The sequence below is a fragment of the Amblyomma maculatum genome, chromosome 3, assembly GCF_055883805.1.
Source record: "Amblyomma maculatum isolate TAMU_Amacu chromosome 3, ASM5588380v1, whole genome shotgun sequence".
In the NCBI taxonomy this organism is placed as follows: domain Eukaryota; kingdom Metazoa; phylum Arthropoda; class Arachnida; order Ixodida; family Ixodidae; genus Amblyomma; species Amblyomma maculatum.
This window is the reverse complement of record NC_139346.1, coordinates 566,336-584,658: the sequence shown is the minus strand read 5'-3', so window position 1 is coordinate 584,658 and position 18,323 is coordinate 566,336. Positions and strand designations below refer to the sequence as shown.

At 45.8% G+C, this 18,323-nt stretch overlaps 1 protein-coding gene across 1 annotated transcript; it reads left to right on the top strand.

Moving 5' to 3' along the window:
• Positions 1 to 10,570: 10,570 nt before the first annotated feature.
• LOC146194084 (uncharacterized) lies at positions 10,571 to 17,379 on the top strand. The gene is made up of 2 exons (XM_084595992.1): positions 10,571 to 10,913; positions 17,147 to 17,379. Exons 1-2 carry the CDS (start codon positions 10,571 to 10,573, stop codon positions 17,377 to 17,379), a joined length of 576 nt encoding a protein of 191 aa, XP_084452118.1.
• The last annotated feature ends 944 nt before the right edge of the window (positions 17,380 to 18,323 follow it).

The window sequence follows — 18,323 nt, the reverse complement described above, 5'->3', positions numbered from 1 at the left end:
ATAGATAAGATTGCCTAAAGAAGGTATGCCTGACCTCCTGCTGTGTTTCTGCGTCCTGAAATGGCGATAAAACCTGTAGACTTAAACTCTGTCTCTCTCCACTATGATCTGAACAGTCTTACATGTTTTCACTTGAATATACAGTCGGCAAGAAATCATCATCATCATCATCATCATCAGCCTGATTATACCCACTGCAGGGCGAAGGCCTCTCCCATATTTCTCCACTTAACCCGGTTCTGTGCTAGCTGCATCCACTTGACCCCTGCGAACTTCTTAATCTCATCCGCCCACCTAACTTTTTGCCGCCCCCAGCTACGCTTTCCTTCCCTTGGAATCCAGTTTGTTGCCCTCAGCGACCATCGGTTATCCTCTCTTCGCACTACATGTCCTGCCCATGTCCATTTCTTCTTCTTAATTTCTGCTAGAACATCGGTAACTTCAGTTATTTCTCTGACCCATTCTGCACGCTTCCTATCTCCTAATGTTACCCATACCATTTTTCGTTCCATAGCCCTCTGGGTTGTCCTCAACTTAAGTAGAACTCTCTTGGTTAGCCTCCACGTTTCAGCCCCATAGGTGAGTACAGGCAAGATGCAACTGTTGTATACTTTCCTCTTGAGCGATACGGGTGAGCTGCTAGTCATAATCTGCGAGTGCTTCCCAAATGCGCTCCATCCCAATCGTATTCTTTTTGTTATTTCCTTTTAATGGTCCGGATCTGTGGTTACTACCTGTCCTAAGTAGACATATTCGCCTACTACTTCCAGTATTTCGCTACCTAATGTAAACTGCTGTTCCTTCCCGAGGCTGTTGAACATTACCTTAGTCTTCTGCATATTGATTTTCAAGCCTACCTTTCTACTTTTCCTGTCTAGGTCATCAATCATTATTTGCAGTTCATCCCCCGAGTTGCTTAGCAAGGCAATCTCATCAGCAAATCGCAGATTACTGAAGTATTCTTCATCTACCCTTATCCCTAACTGCTCCCATTCCAAGTCTCTGAATACTTCCTCTAAACAAGCTGTGAATGGTACTGGGGAGATTGCGTCTCCTTCCCTAACACCTTTCTTTATGGGAATTTTCTTACTTTCTTTATGCAGAACTATGGTTGCTGTGCAGCCACTATATATATCATCGAGCACTTTCACGTACGGCTCCTCTACCCCCTGATTTCGCAATGCCTGCATCACCGCCGAGGTTTCAACTGAGTCAAATGCTTTTTCGTAATCAAAGAATGCTATGTATAAGGGCTGGTTATATTCCGAGCATTTTTCTATCACCTGATTGATGGTATGGATGATCGATAGTAGAGTACCGTTTCCGAAATCCTGCTTGATCCTTTGCTTGATTGCAGTCTAAGGTTGTCCTGATTCTATTAGCGATTACCTTAGTAAATACCTTATACGTAACAGACAGTAAGCTGATTGGTCTGTAATTTTTAAGGTCCTTAGAGTCCCCTTTCTTGTGAATGAGGATAATGTTTGCATTCTTCCATGGTCCCGCTACCGTCGATGACACCAGGCACTGCGTATACAGGGTGGCCAGTTTTTCTAGCACGATATCACCCCCGTCCTTAAGCAAATCTGTAGTTATCTGATCCTCTCCAGCTGATTTCCACCTTTTCATAGCTTCTAGTGCTTTCTTGACCTCGTCCTTCGTCACTGGTGGAACGTCTGACTGTTTTTCCCTACCGCCAATCTCGTTACGGTCCTGACTACTTTGGCTACTGTAGAGATCTGTATAGAACTCCTCGGCTACTTTGACTATCTTTTCCATATTAGTGATGACGTTGCCCGCCTTGTCCCTTATCGCATACATCTGGTTTTTGCCTATAGCCAATTTCTTCTTTACCGCTTTAAGGCTTCCCCCGTTCTTTACAGCATGCTCAATTTTCTCCGTGTTATACTTCCTTATATCGGCCACCTTGCGCTTATTGATTAGATTTGATATCTCGGCCAATTCGATCTGGTCTGTGGGATTGGAAGCTTTCATACTCTGGCGTTTCTTAATCAAATCTTTCGTCTCCTTAGACAGCTTGCCGGTATCCTCTCTAACTATCCTACCACCTACTTCTACCGTGCACTCAGAAAAGATATCTCTGAAATTATTGTTCCTTGCCTCTAGGGTAATGTCGCCATCCTCAGTTAGAGCTGAATACCTATTCTGTAGCGAGAACCTGAACTATTCTGCCCTCCCCCTCACCGCTAATTCGTTGATGGGTTTCTTTCTTACTAATCTGTCGCATTCCTTCTTCAGATTTAGGTTGATTCGGGACCTCACCATCCTGTGGTCACTGCATCGCACTTTCCCGATTACCTCTACATCTTGCATAATGGCGGGGGTTGAACACATTATGAAGTCGATTTCATTTTTAGTCTCTCCGTTAGGGCTTTTCCATGTCCATTTCCGGTTCTTCCGTTTGCTGAAGAAGGTATTCATGATTCATAAGTTATTGCGCTCTGCCAACTCAACTAGTAACTCCCCCCTGCTAATCCTAGAGCCAATGCCATAGTCACCTACTGCCTTGTCTCCTGCCTGTTTTTCCCTACCTTGGCATTGAAATCGCCCATTAGTACAGTATACTGCGTCTTTACTTTTCGCATTGCCGATTCTACATCTTCATAGAAGCTTTCAACTGCCTGGTCATCATAACTACTTGTAGGTGCATAGGCCTGTACAACCTTCAGTTTATACCGCTTATTAAGCCTAATTACGATGCCTGCAACCCTCTCATTATTACTTAAGAATTCATCTATATTGCCCGCTATATACTTATTGACAAGGAAACCTACTCCTAGTTGTCGCCTCTCTGGTAAGCCTCGATAACACAGTATATGCCTCATTCGGCCTCCTAACCTGACTAAGCCCTATGACATCCCATTTCATGCCCTCTAGTTCCTCTAACAGCACTGCTAAGCTAGCTTCACTAGCTAGGGTTCTAGCATTAAACGTTGCCAGGGTCAGTTTCCAATGGCGGCCTGTCCAGCGGAGCCAGGCTTTCTTAGCACCCCCTGCTGCGTCACAGGTCTGACCGCCGCCGTGGTCAGTTGTTCCGCAGCCGCTGGTGACTGAGGGCCGGGGTTTTATGGAGCTTATCATAGGAGGTTGCGGCCAATTACTGCACCAGGGTGGCCAAATCCTGTTCTGGTGAGGGAGTGCGTTGCTGGAGGTGTTCACCGGCATCAGGTCGCACCCCTAACCTGTTTATGCAATTCCATCAACACGCGGATTTTTTTTTTTTTTTCATCCGGTGGAGAATTGCGCGGCACCGGGATTTGAGCCCCGGTCCTCTTGCATGCGAGGCGGATGTTCTACCTCTACGCCACCGCTGCCTCCACGAAATAAAGAAGATCAATTAAGTGCTCTACTAAACACTTTCAGATTTCAGTTTGACGTCACAATGCTAACCGAAACATGGTTTACATTTGTTTGTGACGTCATGAAGGATGCAGAATATAGCACATTCTTTTTAAACCGAGCGACCAAACGTGGTGGTGGTGTCCTTATGCATGTAAAACAGTCGCTTCAATGTGAATTGCTTGAAGAATTTTCTTTTATAACGCGAAGTATAGAGTGCCTTGCTGTGATATGTCAAAAATATCTGTTTGTAGTGATGTATCGTCCTCCTGAGGGCCATGTGTCAAATATTTGTTCTCATCAATAAGATACTAAATTATGTAAACGAAAATAAGCTCGTGCTAATACTCGGAGGTGATCTTAATATTGACCTGTTAAATCCATCTACACTACAACACAATTTTGAAACACTCCTGGGCTCGCATGGCTTCAACGACCTAATTAAATCGGCCACACGTGTAACACACCAACCAAGCCATACAAGATAGTAGCGCCGTCGTTTCGCCTCACGTATCAGTGATCACATGCCAATTTTTTTTTTATTTAGTCGATCGACCCCTAGAAAGAGGGTAAAGAAACCGGACGTTTGCCAGAAAATGCAGAATATAAACGACAACACATTGGAAAAATTTCGCACTATTATCTCAGAAACAGACTGGGATGCAGTGTTTTGGTCGCAAACGTCTGATGAAGCATATAATACTTTTTTGTCTCTATTTTTAAAGTTTTACCTATCATCATTCATTTTAGTCCCTAAGCAAAAGACTAGCAAATCAAAGAAACCTTGGATAACGAAAGAATGCCTTAAGATGATAAAAAGGAAAGATAAATTGTTCAAAAAGTTCATAACCACACGGGACACAAATGACTGGAAGATTTTTAAACGCCATAGAAACAAAACCAATACGGAATAAGAAGCGAGAATACCTTTTTAATCTTTTTCAGCCAGAGTCCAACTCTAAACCGGATGCTTTGAGGAAAAACATAAACAAGATTTTAAACCGTTCTCTTACAGATCACAGCGTTTCCGAATTAACATTAAATGCCTCTCTGGTATCTGGTGTAGAGTTGGCGGAAGCCTTCAATCATCAATTTGTCGACATAGTTTCGTGTTCACATCATTCTGAGGCAATAAATGGAATTAACAGAAACAGCAATAGTTTGTACTTAGGGCCGACAGATGAGAGTGAGGTTCATGCAGAATTCATTTCTATGAATAACCGTACGGTTTGCGATATTGATGACATACAAATCAAGCCGGTGATATACGTTTTAGATTTGATCTTACCGCAGCTTTCGTTTATAGATAACTTGGTCCTTTCAATAGGAACCTTTCCTCGGAAAATGCAGGCATCAAAGGTAATAGTGCTGTTTAAAGGAGGCGATAAAAATAACTTGTCAAACTACCGTCCAATATCTATTCTACCAGTTTTTTCTAAGCCATTAGAAAAATTAATACAAACTAGAATTACTGCATTTGCTGATAAATGTTGTCTTATTAGTCCCGCACAATATGGTTTTCGTAAAGGCAGATCTACTGAACTAGCTCTATTAACACAAAAAGAATTCATTCTACGAAGCTTTGAAAACGAAGAGTTAGTCGCTGGCATTTACATTGATTACTCCAAAGCATTTGATCGATAAATCATAGGTCATTGCTCAAAAAGTTAGAAGCATGCGGAACACGAGGTGTGGCCCCTAGACTTACGTTAATATCTGGAGCATCGTACACAACGCGTTAAAATAGGCGAAAATCTTTCTTCCTCAAAGCGTGTTACTATGGGCGTGCCTCAAGGGAGCATCCTGGGGCCCCTCTTATTTAATTTTTATGTCAATGATATTGTAAACATTAGTGCAAGGCCAGATTACATAATATATTCGGATGATACAACACTCTTGTTTCAAAGCAATGACTACAACGAGCTTGTAAACGACATAAATGAATCGTTGAATTATTTGAGCACACGGAGCAAACTTCATTAGAAATAAATGTAACCAAAACAAAAGCAATGCTTTTTTTCCGTAAGGCCGTCATCGTTGCCAATAATATCTCTAAATAATAGTACAATTTTTGGCCATGCTCCTATTGAAATCGTTGATGAAGTAAAAACACTCGGTGTTTATTTTCACAAAAATATGTCCTGGGATAGGCACGTAAATGGAACAATTTCACGCCTGTCAAAAGTAGTGGGTATATTAGCAAAATTCCATTTCTTTCTACCGGCCAAAATTAGGCTTCATATTGTCACGTCTCGGTAGAATGCCAAGGAGGACCCAAAGATAGGACGGGTTTAATAATCAACCTGGACGAGTCGCGCTCCAACTTCCTTCTCTTCCAGGCTCGCGCTTGTGGGGCCAGTCATCATCTTTGGCGTCGTCTTCTATGCGGCATTCGCCCCCCTCCTCAGGAAGCATCGTCCCGATGAGCATAAAAGGGAGTAGGAGGTCAAGGTCAGTCCGAGTTGTACGGCTTCATGCGTACAACGTGGAAGACGTCGGCTTGTTGCTGGCGTCGCTTTGAGGTCGTCACCCCGTCTGGCACCACCTCATAAGTGACGTCGGTTAAACGTCGCTGAACAACATATGGCCCGAAATATCGCCGCAATAGTTTTTCGGAGAGTCCACGGCGGCGAATAGGCGTCCAGACCCACACTTTGTCGCCAGGTTCGTACATGACATGTCGGCGTCTATGATTGTAGCGTCGTGCATCATGCTCTTGCTGATTCTTGATCCGCACACGCGCTAGTTGGCGGGCTTCCTCTGCACGCTGAGCGCTTTCCTCGGCGTCCTGATCGAGATCGTCGGTGTCGGCATTCGGGAGCAACATTGCATCCAGCATAGTTGTTACTGGTCGCCCGTGAAGGAGGCTGAATTGTGTCATACGAGTGGTGTACTGCGTGTACTGCGCCACCTATCCGTTCGGCGTGGTTGAGAGCGCCTGGAAGGCGCCCACTGAGGCACCTGGAAGAATCGCGTCTCCTGACGGCTTGGTGAGCTCGGTGAGGCGTGGTCTGGAGGCGGGCGACGTAGGACCGCGGCGTAGTTCTCAGATTGCGGCTCGTGATAAGGTGCAAGAATGTTCGCAGTGTAGTTGACCGGTTGTGGAACGCTGTATGGTGGAACGCTGTATGGTGGTTCGGAAATGGCTGCCGCGTTGTGACTGGATGAAACTCGTTGCACTGGGCAGACGGTGATAGGAAGCACCGAATTTCATTCCTTACAGCCTGCACGAGGGCCTCTGACGACTGAGCTTTCGTAACCGTAATTCGCTGCAACTCCTCAAGGACAATTTCTCTAATCATGTCTCGAAGAGTGGTCTGATCTGTTGCAGTCAGCGCCGCCGCAGTCGTCGGGGCACAGCTGGCTGGTCGGTTGTACTGGCGGCACCGATCTTGGAGGGCTCGCTCTATAGCCGTAGCGTCCTTAATGAACTCACTCACGGTTTTAGGTGGGTTGCGTACTAAGCCGGCAAACACCTGTTCTTTGACACCGTGCATGAGATGCCGTAACTTCTTTGGCTCACTCATATCAGGGTCGGCACGGCGAAAAAGGCGAGCCATGTCTTCCGCAAACATAGCCACGCTCTCATTCGGCTTCTGGACACGCACTTCAAGCAGGCGCAGCGCATTGTCGCGTCGATCAGTCCTCGCAAAGGTGTCTACGAGCTGGCGGCGGAAGTCATTCCATGCGGATAAGCTGGCCTCGTGGTTTTCAAACCACGTTCTAGCATTATCCTGAAGGGCAAAATAAACATTGCAAAGTTTGTGATCTGCGCTCCACTGATTAATCTTGGCCACTCGCTCAAACTGTTCAAACCAGTCCTCGACATCTTCAAACGCTTCTCCGCGAAAGCACTCTTGCACCTTGGTGTTCTGAAGAGTCACCGGCGTAGGGTTGGGATGTGCCATGGCTTGGAAGACCTGATGGACTTGGTCGTTTGAAGAGTCGCTTGGCAGATAGTTGTACTCCGGGGCTAGGCCTAGAAGGCGGCGGCTAGCGCGATGTACAGGCGTGTCGATGTCTGGGATTCGCTGTGGACTGCCGGAAGGAGTCTTATGCATACCCAGCACCTCCACCAGTGTCACGTCTCGATAGAACGCCAAGGAGGACCCAAAGATAGGACGGGTTTAATAATCAACCTGGACGAGTCTTGCGCTCCAACTTCCTTCTCTTCCAGGCTCGCGCTTGTGGGGCCAGTCATCATATTTGGCGTCGTCTTCTATTCAGCAATATATACAATTCATTGTTCTTGTCTCAACTAAACTACTGTTTCCTTGTATGGGGTAAAACTACACAAACAAATTTAAATATATTATATGTACTTCAGAAAAAGGCGGTCCGCCATATAGCTGGAGCAGACTACTACACTCATACCATGCCGCTTTTCAAGAACTTTAGAATAATGCCAGTGGCCCATCTCTATTCATACAACTTAGCCGTTCGCTACAAACAGCACATTGCTACCTCTGAATCTGCAGTACTTTCCATCGCCAATTTAAGAGCACTTACACGAACATACCCTTCACGTTCTACAGATACTTGGATTGTGCCTTTTGCGAGAACAACATTTGGCCAGCAAATGCTCGCATATCTTTTGCCCTCCCTCTTAAATTATCTTCTCCAAAGTAAAGTTGATATTGAAAAGGTTAATAAGAGGACAATACATTTATTTTTTATGTCACAGATGTAAATATGATTTGCTGTTTTCTTTCATTCTTTTGTATTTTCTGGATTTCATGCTGCATTCATTTTGATGGCATTCACTGGTCCTGTTGATATTTCATGTTGTGCAGTTATATTAAGCTTTTCCGCAGACTGAATTATGTGGAAAAGGAAGATATTTGTAACTCTTGTTTGAAACCACAATCTGAATTTTGGATGCACCGATACTGTAATTACTAACCCCTCGCTGTTGCCATGTATTGGGGCCCGAGCGCCGTCAAGTGAATTAACGTTCACTTTTTGTCTCGGTTCCCTCATTTCTTCTTGAAATGAAAATAAACTTCAAACTTCAAAATAAACTTCAAACTTCGAACTCAAAAGCGCAAAATGTCTCGCATGGGCCGCCGCGGGGCTATATACGGGTATGCCCGCACATTGCTTACATGGGACCCTTGAGGGGCACTCGAGGGATGGTCAGGCGGAAATGTGGGCTTCATGCAGAAAATGCATGGGCTGCCCCAAATGGGGCTGCCCACCAAAAACCTAGATAATTTTCGAATAGCCTGTAGTGGGCCAGGAAAGTGCTCCTTCCCGCTTCTGCCCGCATCAGTTTCTTGTGGGGCACTTTAGGGCAGATCCGTATCAAATGTGGGCCTCAAGCAAACAGAAGACGGGCTAGCCCGAATGGGGCTGCCCACTCAAAAGCCCGAATAGGTCCCGCATGGTTTGCGGTCGGGCTGAAAAGCGGGCATAACCGCACGCTCCTCACAAGGGTATTTCTTGGGGTATACATGTGGGCTAATACAAAAAATGTTCGTATTCCATGCGATAAAAATAAGATCAGCCCAATTTGTGCTGCCCATGACAGGCCGCAGTGGGCCCCAAATCGGCCGTAGGCGGGCTTACCGCTCTGGAACGTCTCCACCCTATCTTTAAGGCACCATTTTATTTATGTATTTCATGTTACACCGGCCGCTAATTGCCTCTTCTGGAGGTTTCACATAACTTTCCTAGGATATCTATACCATGCATAAAGACTATTTTTATTCTAAATACTACGTCAATTAAACAGTATTGGCAGAAATTATAGAGGAGTAACTTTCCGCTTTACCAGTATGTACTGAACTACCTCCAATTTTTTCCTACGCCATTATTTATCTACACGCACCACCAAAAGAAACATTCAGACCAAGATTTTGGGGGTGATATGGGCCAGCCCACATTATTGTAGTGTTGCGATTTCTCTTAATTTACTGAGTGCGAATACAAGGTAAAGAAGTGGTGCTCAATGTATCACACTTGATGATGGAACATGGGCAACCCAGAAAATGCCTGAGGGCAGCACGTGGGTCAGCCTGAAACGGAATGACCTCCGCAAAGCCCGCACCGGTACAATTCGGCTATTGCAGGGATTAATCGACAATTAAAACCTTGATGGCGGCACTGCCTCCACAAACGTAGGACGCATTAGGGATTCTTGTATGCTGCTCACATTCGTCTATCTGGGCTGAATGCGGGCAGCCCTGTTTGGGCTGCCCACATGGATACAGATAGGGAGCGCATTTGGCGAGCACTCGCAGATTATGACTAGCAGCTTACCGGTATGGCTCAAGAGGAAAGTATCTTACCTGTACTGAAACGTGGAGGCTAACCAAGAGAGTTCTACTTAAGTTGAGGACAACCCAGAGGGCTATGGAACGAAAAATGGTAGGGGTAACATTAAGAGATATGTAGAGTGCATATTTTGGCAGCGTAAAAATTAAAGACAGGACTAAAGGAGAAAGACAAGGGACAAACGCTGAACTTCAACTGATAGTTTAATGGACGTAACATCAATATATACAAAATTTTTTTTTCAACGCCATCACTTCAGCGCATGCTCCCAAACCTTCGCCTCTGCATTATCGAACAGATTAGAGCCTCATCACCTATGGCCACGTGTCATTCTCCTCTTTAAAAATTCCAGCTCTTTGGGTGACAGCACAACCGAGCTACTGCTAACACAATTATCACCTTGATTGTGAATCTCAAGGGCGTCAAATATCTCCCTGCTCAACTGCTGCTTGAAGCTGCGCAGGACACGTGTGTCGCTCAACGCAGGGGTGCATGATGGGCTGGTAGGGCTAGGGAAGCGGCTGCAGTGCAAGGCTAAATGACTGCTCTTTACAAGGGATCCTACTGCTCTTCGGTGCTGTAGTTATCTGATAAGTGAGTGGCCGATAAGGAAGGCGGTTTCACCGTCATGCCAAAAACTTTGAATGAGGCTAAAGCAAGCGATGCAATCGCCAAGAATTTCAGAGCAGTAAAATCCGCTCCTACTAGGGTAAAGACCAAGGCAGTGGGCTTATGCGAAAAGTTACAGTTATCGTGTCTTCAAAAAACTGTCTCTGCTGCGGGGAAAAATGCTCTTGACATATTCTTCACAGCAAAGACACATAAACCTGATGTGCCGTTTCGAGCAATTGTGACGGAGCGTTCTACTTGGCAGAATGCGATTTTTAGGTTTCTGCAGAAGCACCTCAGCTCACTGAAGATAGAAGACCCTTTCATGGTGGTAAATTCGGGCGAGGTTATAGACTACTTCCAGCAGTGTAACAGCCGTTCGGAGGCACTTGCTGCCTTTTCGATAGACGTAGTAGATCTTTTTTATTCGATTCCTCAGCCTGACTTATTAGTGGCAGTTCGAGACCTCATTGAACAATCACGGCCTCTGCAATTCCAGAATTCTTCAGGTTTATCTATTGGCGGCTTCATGGAACTTCTATCATTTTATCTTTCTTCCACTTTTATACATTTCAACGGCAAACCTTTCATACAAAAGGCGGGGGTCTGCATTGGTTCTTGCATTGCGCCTGTTTTAAGCACCATCTTTTTAGCCCAGTGTGACAAGCGTATTCCCCTTCATGGATCACTGCCTTGTCGTGGCGGAGGGGCTTGCGAAACTCGATGAAGTCGTGAGCTCTGCTGTGTAGGGCCACCCAAGATAGACAGGTCACGGCAGAGAGTTCTGACAAAATGTGATTCACTGGAGAAAGTAATGGCAACCCACTCCAGTTTTTCCTGCCAAGAAAACCCTATGGCCAGTCACAATACCATTATTGATATGGCGCCGGAAGATGAGCCCCCAGGTTGGAAGGCGTCCCACATGTTACTGGGGATGAACAAAGGGCGATTCCTAGTAGCTCCAGGACGAATGAAGCGGCTGGGCTAAAGCCAAAAGGACGCTCAGTTGTGGATGTGTCGGGAAGCGACCGGAAAGTCCGATGTTGTAAGGAGATATATCACATAGCAACATGGAATGTAATGATCTATGACGCAAGGTAAACTGGATATCGTCAAGCGAGAAATGGACAGATTGAACATTGATATCTTGGGTATCAGCAAGCTCAAGTGGACCGGAATGGGAGGATTTAACTCCGGCGACCATTATGTCTTATATTGTGGACACGAATCCAAGAGAAGGAATGGGGTCGCTCTCATAGTAAACAGAAGAATGGGCAAAGCAGTGATAGGGTACAACCCCAAAAACGACCGAATGATGTCACTTCGGATCCAAGGTCACCCTTTGAACATAACCGTTATCCAAGTCTATGCACCGACCACTACTGCTGAGGAAGCTGACGTTGAGAGATTTTATGCGGACCTACAATGCCTTTTAGACCGCACCCCATCATCAGACGTCGTTTTTCTCATAGGAGACTGGAATGCTAAGTTCGGGAGTGAAGAAATATCCGGAATTACAGGCAAGTTCGGCCTTGGCGAGCCAAATGAAGCTGGGCAGAGGCTAGTAGAGTTTTGTCAAGAAAACAACCTGACCATAGCGAATACTCATTTTCAACAGCACAAGAGGCGCCTGTACACATGGATTTCACCGGACGGTCCGTACAGGAATCAGATCGATTATATTATTTGCCGGCAGAGATCGAGAAGCGCTATACAAGCGGTAAAAACAAGGCCTGGGGCCGATCATCAGCTTCTTGTTGCCAAAATTAAGCTTCGATTGAGGAAAACGCAGAAAACTAGAAGGCCTTTCAGGTATGATCTGGATCAAATTCCATTAGAATATGCTGTGGGAGTGAGGAATCGATTTCAAGAATTAGATCTAGAAGAAAAAGAGCCCGAAGAGATGTGGACTGATGTTCGTGATATAATACAAGAAGTTGCTACTAAGGTAGTTCCAAAGCAAAAGAAATGCAAAAAAGCAAACTGGTTATCTGAAGAGGCTTTGCAAATAGCTGAGGAAAGGAGGATGGCAAAAGTTATGGGGAAAGAGAAAGATACAAAGTTCTCAATGCGGACTTTCAGAAAATAGCAAGGAGAGATAAGAATGCCTTCCTGAACATACAGTGCCAAGCAGTTGAGGACAACAGCCAATTAAGGAACACAAGAGTTCTGTATAAGACAATCAAAGATATCAAAGGAAGCTTCTCTGCTAAGCTGGGCGTGATAAAGGACAAACGAGGCAAGGACCTCACTGAAGCCTCAGAGATAAAGAAGAGGTGGCAGGAATACACAGAAGAACTGTACAAGAAGGACCCGGATGTGCAAACCCAACATAAGACGGTTGTCATTACTGATCTCGAGCCGGGCATCCTGAAGAGTGAAGTTGAAGGGGCCTTAGCCAGCCTTGCTAAGAACAAAGCTAGCGGAATTGATGGTATTCCAGCTGAGCTGCTTCAAAACCTCAACCACGACGCTGTTAACACTCTGCATACATTATGTCAGAAGATTTGGACAACCCTGCAGTGGCCACAGGATTGGAGGAGGTCAGTTTACATCCCCATTCCAAAGAAAGGCAGTGCCAAAGATTGTTCCAACTACCGCACGATCGCGCTTATTTCGCATGCTAGCAAGGTGATGTTGAAAATCCTCCAAGGTAGGCTGCAGCAGTATGTGGATCGGGAGCTTCCGGACGTGCAAGCTGGGTTTCGCAAGGGCAGAGGAACTAGAGACCAAATTGGCAACCTTCGCTGGATCGTGGAAAAAGCAAGAGAGTTCCAGAAACCCATTTACTTCTGCTTTATTGATTATGCGAAAGAGTTTGACTGCGTAGGTCACAGCAGATTGTGGAAAGCTCTCAAAGAGATGGGAGTTCCAATTCACCTCATCCGTCTCCTCAGGAACTTGTATGAAGGGCAAGAGGCCACAGTCAGAACTGGGCATGGTCTTACTGATTGGTTTCCGATTGAGAAAGGGGTGAGGCAAGGCTTCATACTGTCGCCCTGCCTATTTAACCTATATGCAGAGTGCATCATGAGGAAGGCCGGTCTGGACGAGTCTTCAGCTGGAGTGAAGATTGCTGGAAAACGTATCAACAACCTTAGATATGCGGATGATACCACTTTAATGGCAGAAAGTGAAGTGGAACTCAAGAGACTTCTGATGCGCGTACAAGAAGAGAGTGAGAAGTTTGGGCTTAAACTGAACATTATAAAGACAAAGATCATGGCGTCTTGCCCTATCAAGTCCTGGAGCATCAATGGACAAGAAGTGGAAGCTGTGACAGATTTTCTGTTCTTGGGCTCCAAGATTACCTCGGAAGGAGACTGCAGCCATGAAATTAGGAGACGCTTGCTTCTGGGAAAGAGAGCAATGGTTAGCCTTGACCGCCTAGTAAAGAGCAGAGACATTAGTCTGCCAACCAAGACCCGTATAACTCATGCTATGGTCTTTCCAGTTGTGATGTATGGATGCGAGAGTTGGACTGTGAAAAAGGCTGACCGCCGAAGAATTGTGGTGCTGGCGAAGAAGCTTGAGAGTTCCTTGGACTGCCAGAAGATCAAATCAGTCGATATTGTCGACCATAAACCCTGACTGCTCATTGGAGGGTCAAATTCTAAAGTTAAAGCTCAGCTACTTTGGTCATCTGATGAGAAGAGAGCAGTCGCTGGAGAAAGATTTGATATTGGGAAAGGTTGAGGGTCGCCGGAGAAGGGGTAGGCAGCGAACGCGATGGTTAGATGGCATCCTCGAGGCACTGCAGATTAAGGTATGTGATGTTAAGAAGATAGTGAGAGACCGGTCCGACCGGACCGGACCGAGAGACCGGTGAGGAAAAGTCCTAACGGAGAGACTAAAAATGAAATCGACTTCATAATGTGTTCAACCCCCGCCATTGTGCAGGATGTAGAGGTAATCGGGAAAGTTCGATGTAGTGACCACAGGATGGTGAGGTCCCGAATTAGCCTAAATCTGAAGAAGGAACGCAATAGATTAGTAAGAAAGAAACCCATCAACGAATTAGCGGTGAGGGGGAGGGCAGAAGAGTTGAGGATCTCGCTAAAGAATAGGTATTCAGCTCTAACTGAGGATGTCGACATTACCCTAGAGGCAATGAACAATAATTTCAGAGATATCATTACTGAGTGCGCGGTAGAAGTAGGCGATAGGATAGTTAGAAAGGATACCGGTAAGCTGTCTAAGGAGACGAAAGATTTGATTAAGAAACGCCAGAGTATGAAAGCTTCCAATCCAACATACCAGATAGAATTGGCCGAGATGTCATAGCTAATCAATAAGCGCAAGGTGGCCGATATAAGGAAGTGTAACATGGAGAAAATTGAGCATGCTGTAAAGAACGGGGGAAGCCTTAAATCGGTAAAGAAGAGATTGGGCATAGGCAAAAACCAGATGTATGCGATAAGGCACAAGGGGGGCGATGGCATCACTAATATGGACAAGATAGTCAAAGTAGCCGAGGAGTTCTATACAGATCTCTACAGTAGCCAAAGTAGTCAGGACCGTAATGAGATTGGCGGTAGGGAAAAACAGTCAGACGTTCCACCAGTGACGAAGGACGAGGTCAAGAAAGCACTAGAAACTATGAAAAGGGGGAAATCAGCTGGAGAGGATCAGATAACTACAGATTTGCTAAATGACGGGGGGGAACGTGCTAGAAAAACTGGCCACCCTGTATACGCAGTGCCTGGTGTCATCGACGGTACCGGAAGCATGGAAGAATGCAAACATTATCCTCATTCACAAGAAAGGGGACTCTAAGGACCTTAATAATTACAGACCAATCAGCTTACTGTCTGTTACGTATAAGGTATTTACTAAGGTAATCGCTAATAGAATCAGGACAACCTTAGACTGCAATCAAGCAAAGGATCAAGCAGGGTTTCGGAAACGGTACTCTACTATCGATCATATCCATACCATCAATCAGGTGATAGAAAAATGCTCGGAATATAACCAGCCCTTATACGTAGCATTCATTGATTACGAAAAAGCATTTGACTCAGTTGAAACCTCGGCGGTGATGCAGGCATTGCGAAATCAGGGGGTAGACGAGCAGTACGTGAAAGTGCTGGAAGATATATATAGTGGCTGCACAGCAAGCATAGTTCTACATAAAGAAAGCAACAAAATTCCCATAAAGAAAGGTGTTAGGCAAGGAGACACAATCTCCCCAGTACTATTCACAGCTTGTTTAGAGGAAGTATTCAGAGACTTGGAATGGGAGCAGTTAGGGATAAGGGTAGATGGAGAATACCTCAGTAATCTGCGATTTGCTGATGACATTGCCTTGCTAAGCAACTCGGGGGATGAACTGCAAATAATGATTGATGACCTAGACAGAAAAAGTAGAAAGGTAGGCTTGAAAATCAATATGCAGAAGACTAAGGTAATGTTCAACAGTCTCGGGAAGGAACAGCAGTTTACATTAGGTAGCGAAATACTGGAAATAGTAGGCGAATATGTCTACTTAGGACAGATAGTAACCGCAGATCCGGACCATGAAAAGGAAATATCAAGAAGAATAAGATTGGGATGGAGCGCATTTGGCAAGCACTCGCAGATTATGACTAGCAGCTTACCGGTATCGCTCAAGAGGAAAGTATACAACAGTTGCATCTTGCCTGTACTCACCTATGGGGCTGAAACGTGGAGGCTAACCAAGAGAGTTCTACTTAAGTTGAGGACAACCCAGAGGGCTATGGAACGAAAAATGGTAGGGGTAACATTAAGAGATAGAAAGCGTGCAGAGTGGGTGAGAGAAATAACTCAAGTTACCGACATTCTAGTGGAAATTAAGAAGAAATGGACATGGGCAGGACATGTAGTGCGAAGAGAGGATAACCGATGGTCGCTTAGGGTAACAAACTGGATTCCAAGGGAAGGAAAGCGTAGCAGGGGGAGGCAGAAAGTTAGGTGGGCGGATGAGATTAAGAAGTTCGCAGGGGTCAAGTGGATGCAGCTAGCACAGAACCGGGTTAAGTGGAGAAATATGGGAGAGGCCTTCGCCCTGCAGTGGGTATAATCAGGCTGATGATGATGATGAGAGACCGGAAAGCGTGGCGTGACATGGTCCATATTGTCACGAAGAGTCGGACACGACTGAACGCCTGAACTGAACTGAACTTCACTTTTATACATTTCAACGGCAAACCTTTCATACAAAAGGCGGGGGTCTGCATTGGTTCTTGCATTGCGCCTGTTTTAAGCACCACCTTTTTAGCCCAGTGTGACAAGCGTATTGACATGTGCATTGACGCAGCTATAATAGCTAAGATTTTCAGATATGTTGACGACTACCTAGTAGTTATCAGGGCAAGCAAGTTTCAGTTTAGGGCGGCCGTGGTAAAAACAGTGCTTGACGTGTTTGAGGTTTGCTCGAAAGGGCTTCGTTTTACTTTTGAATTGCCCGAGGACACCGGACTTCAGTTTTCGGATGTGCGTTTGATCTTCAGGGAGGCGAATGTGTGTTGGAGCTACATGCCGCGGTCGAAAAAAGAAGTGTTGAGGTATGATTCGGCCCATTCGAAATTGGTAAAAAGAGGGATCGTTGTTAATTCTCTACGGGCTGCTCTCGCAAAGTCGTGTGCACACTTTATGACCATCAGCGTGCAGGGCCAGATCGAACGCCTGAAAGCCGCTGGCTACCCGAATGAACTCCTGGCTTCGGTAGCGAATAATCTGTTGCGGGAAGTGGAGAGTGAGGAACGAGGGCGATCACAACAATCCAGACGCCAGGAAACAAGGCCTATTGCCGTTCCTTACATTCATGGTTTCTCCCACCAGCTGAAGAAGGTTGCAGGGAAGTGCGGCATCCCTGTCGTCTTCTCTGCTCCTGAAAAGTTGTCGCGGCTTTGCCCTAAAGTGAATGGGCAAAAGAGTGGCATTGATGCATGCACGAAGAAGCATGACACCTGCTTCGTCCCCTGTAGAACGGGGGTAGTCTACAAGATTCCTTTGTCATGTGGGAAAACCTACGTCGGACTGACGGGCAGGTGCATAAACGACAGATTGCGAGAGCACCGAAGAGCAGTAGGATCCCTTGTAAAGAGTAGTCATTTAGCCTTGCACTGCAGCCGCTGCCCTAGCCCAACCAGCCCATCATGCACCCCTGCGTAGAGCGATACACGTGTCCTGCGCAGCTTCAAGCAGCAGTTGAGCAGGGAGATATTTGAGGCCCTTGAGATTCACAATCAAGGTGATAATTGTGTTAGCAGTAGCTCGGTTGTGCTGTCACCCAAAGAGCTGGAATTTTTAAAGAGGAGAATAACACGTGGTCATAGGTGATGAGGCTCTAATCTGTTCGATAATCCAGAGGCGAAGATTTGGGACCATGCGCTCAAGTGATGGCGTTGAAAAAAATTTGTATATATTGATGTTACGTCCATTAAACTATCAGTTGAAGTTCAGCGTTTGTCCCTTGTCTTTCTCCTTTAGTCCTGTCTTTAATTTTTACGCTGCCAAAATATGCACTCTACTTACCAAGACCAATTAGCCCGTCTTTCTACGTTAATTAAGAGATATGGAAGCGTGCAGAGTGGGTCAGAGAAATAACTAATGTTACCGACATTCTAGTGGAAATTAAGAAGAAGAAATGGACATGTGCAGGACATGTAGTGCGAAGAGAGGATAACCGATGGTCGCTAAGGGTAACAAACTGGATTCCAAGGAAAGGAAAGCGTAGCAGGGTGTGGCAGAAAGTTAGGTGGGCGGATGAGGTTAAGAAGTTCGCAGGGGTCAAGCAGATGCAGCTAGCACAGAACCGGGTTAAGTGGAGAAATACGGAAGAATCCTTCGCCCTGCAGTGGGTATAGTCGGGCTGATGATAATAATGATGAGGGACCGATCGTGGGAGAATTGGGCAGCCCACGCGGGACCCCTCTGGGTACGTGATGCAAATCCCGCATGGGGCCCGCATCGGCTGCCCTCACGCGCCCAACGTGGGCCCCCATGCCATAGCCCACTTTGTGTTACTTGGGTATGCGCTGTCAGTCATTGTGCCGGAAGATTCCACTCTGCTATGCTAAGTTGGAAAAAGAAAAATTTAAATGTGTCAGTTTGAG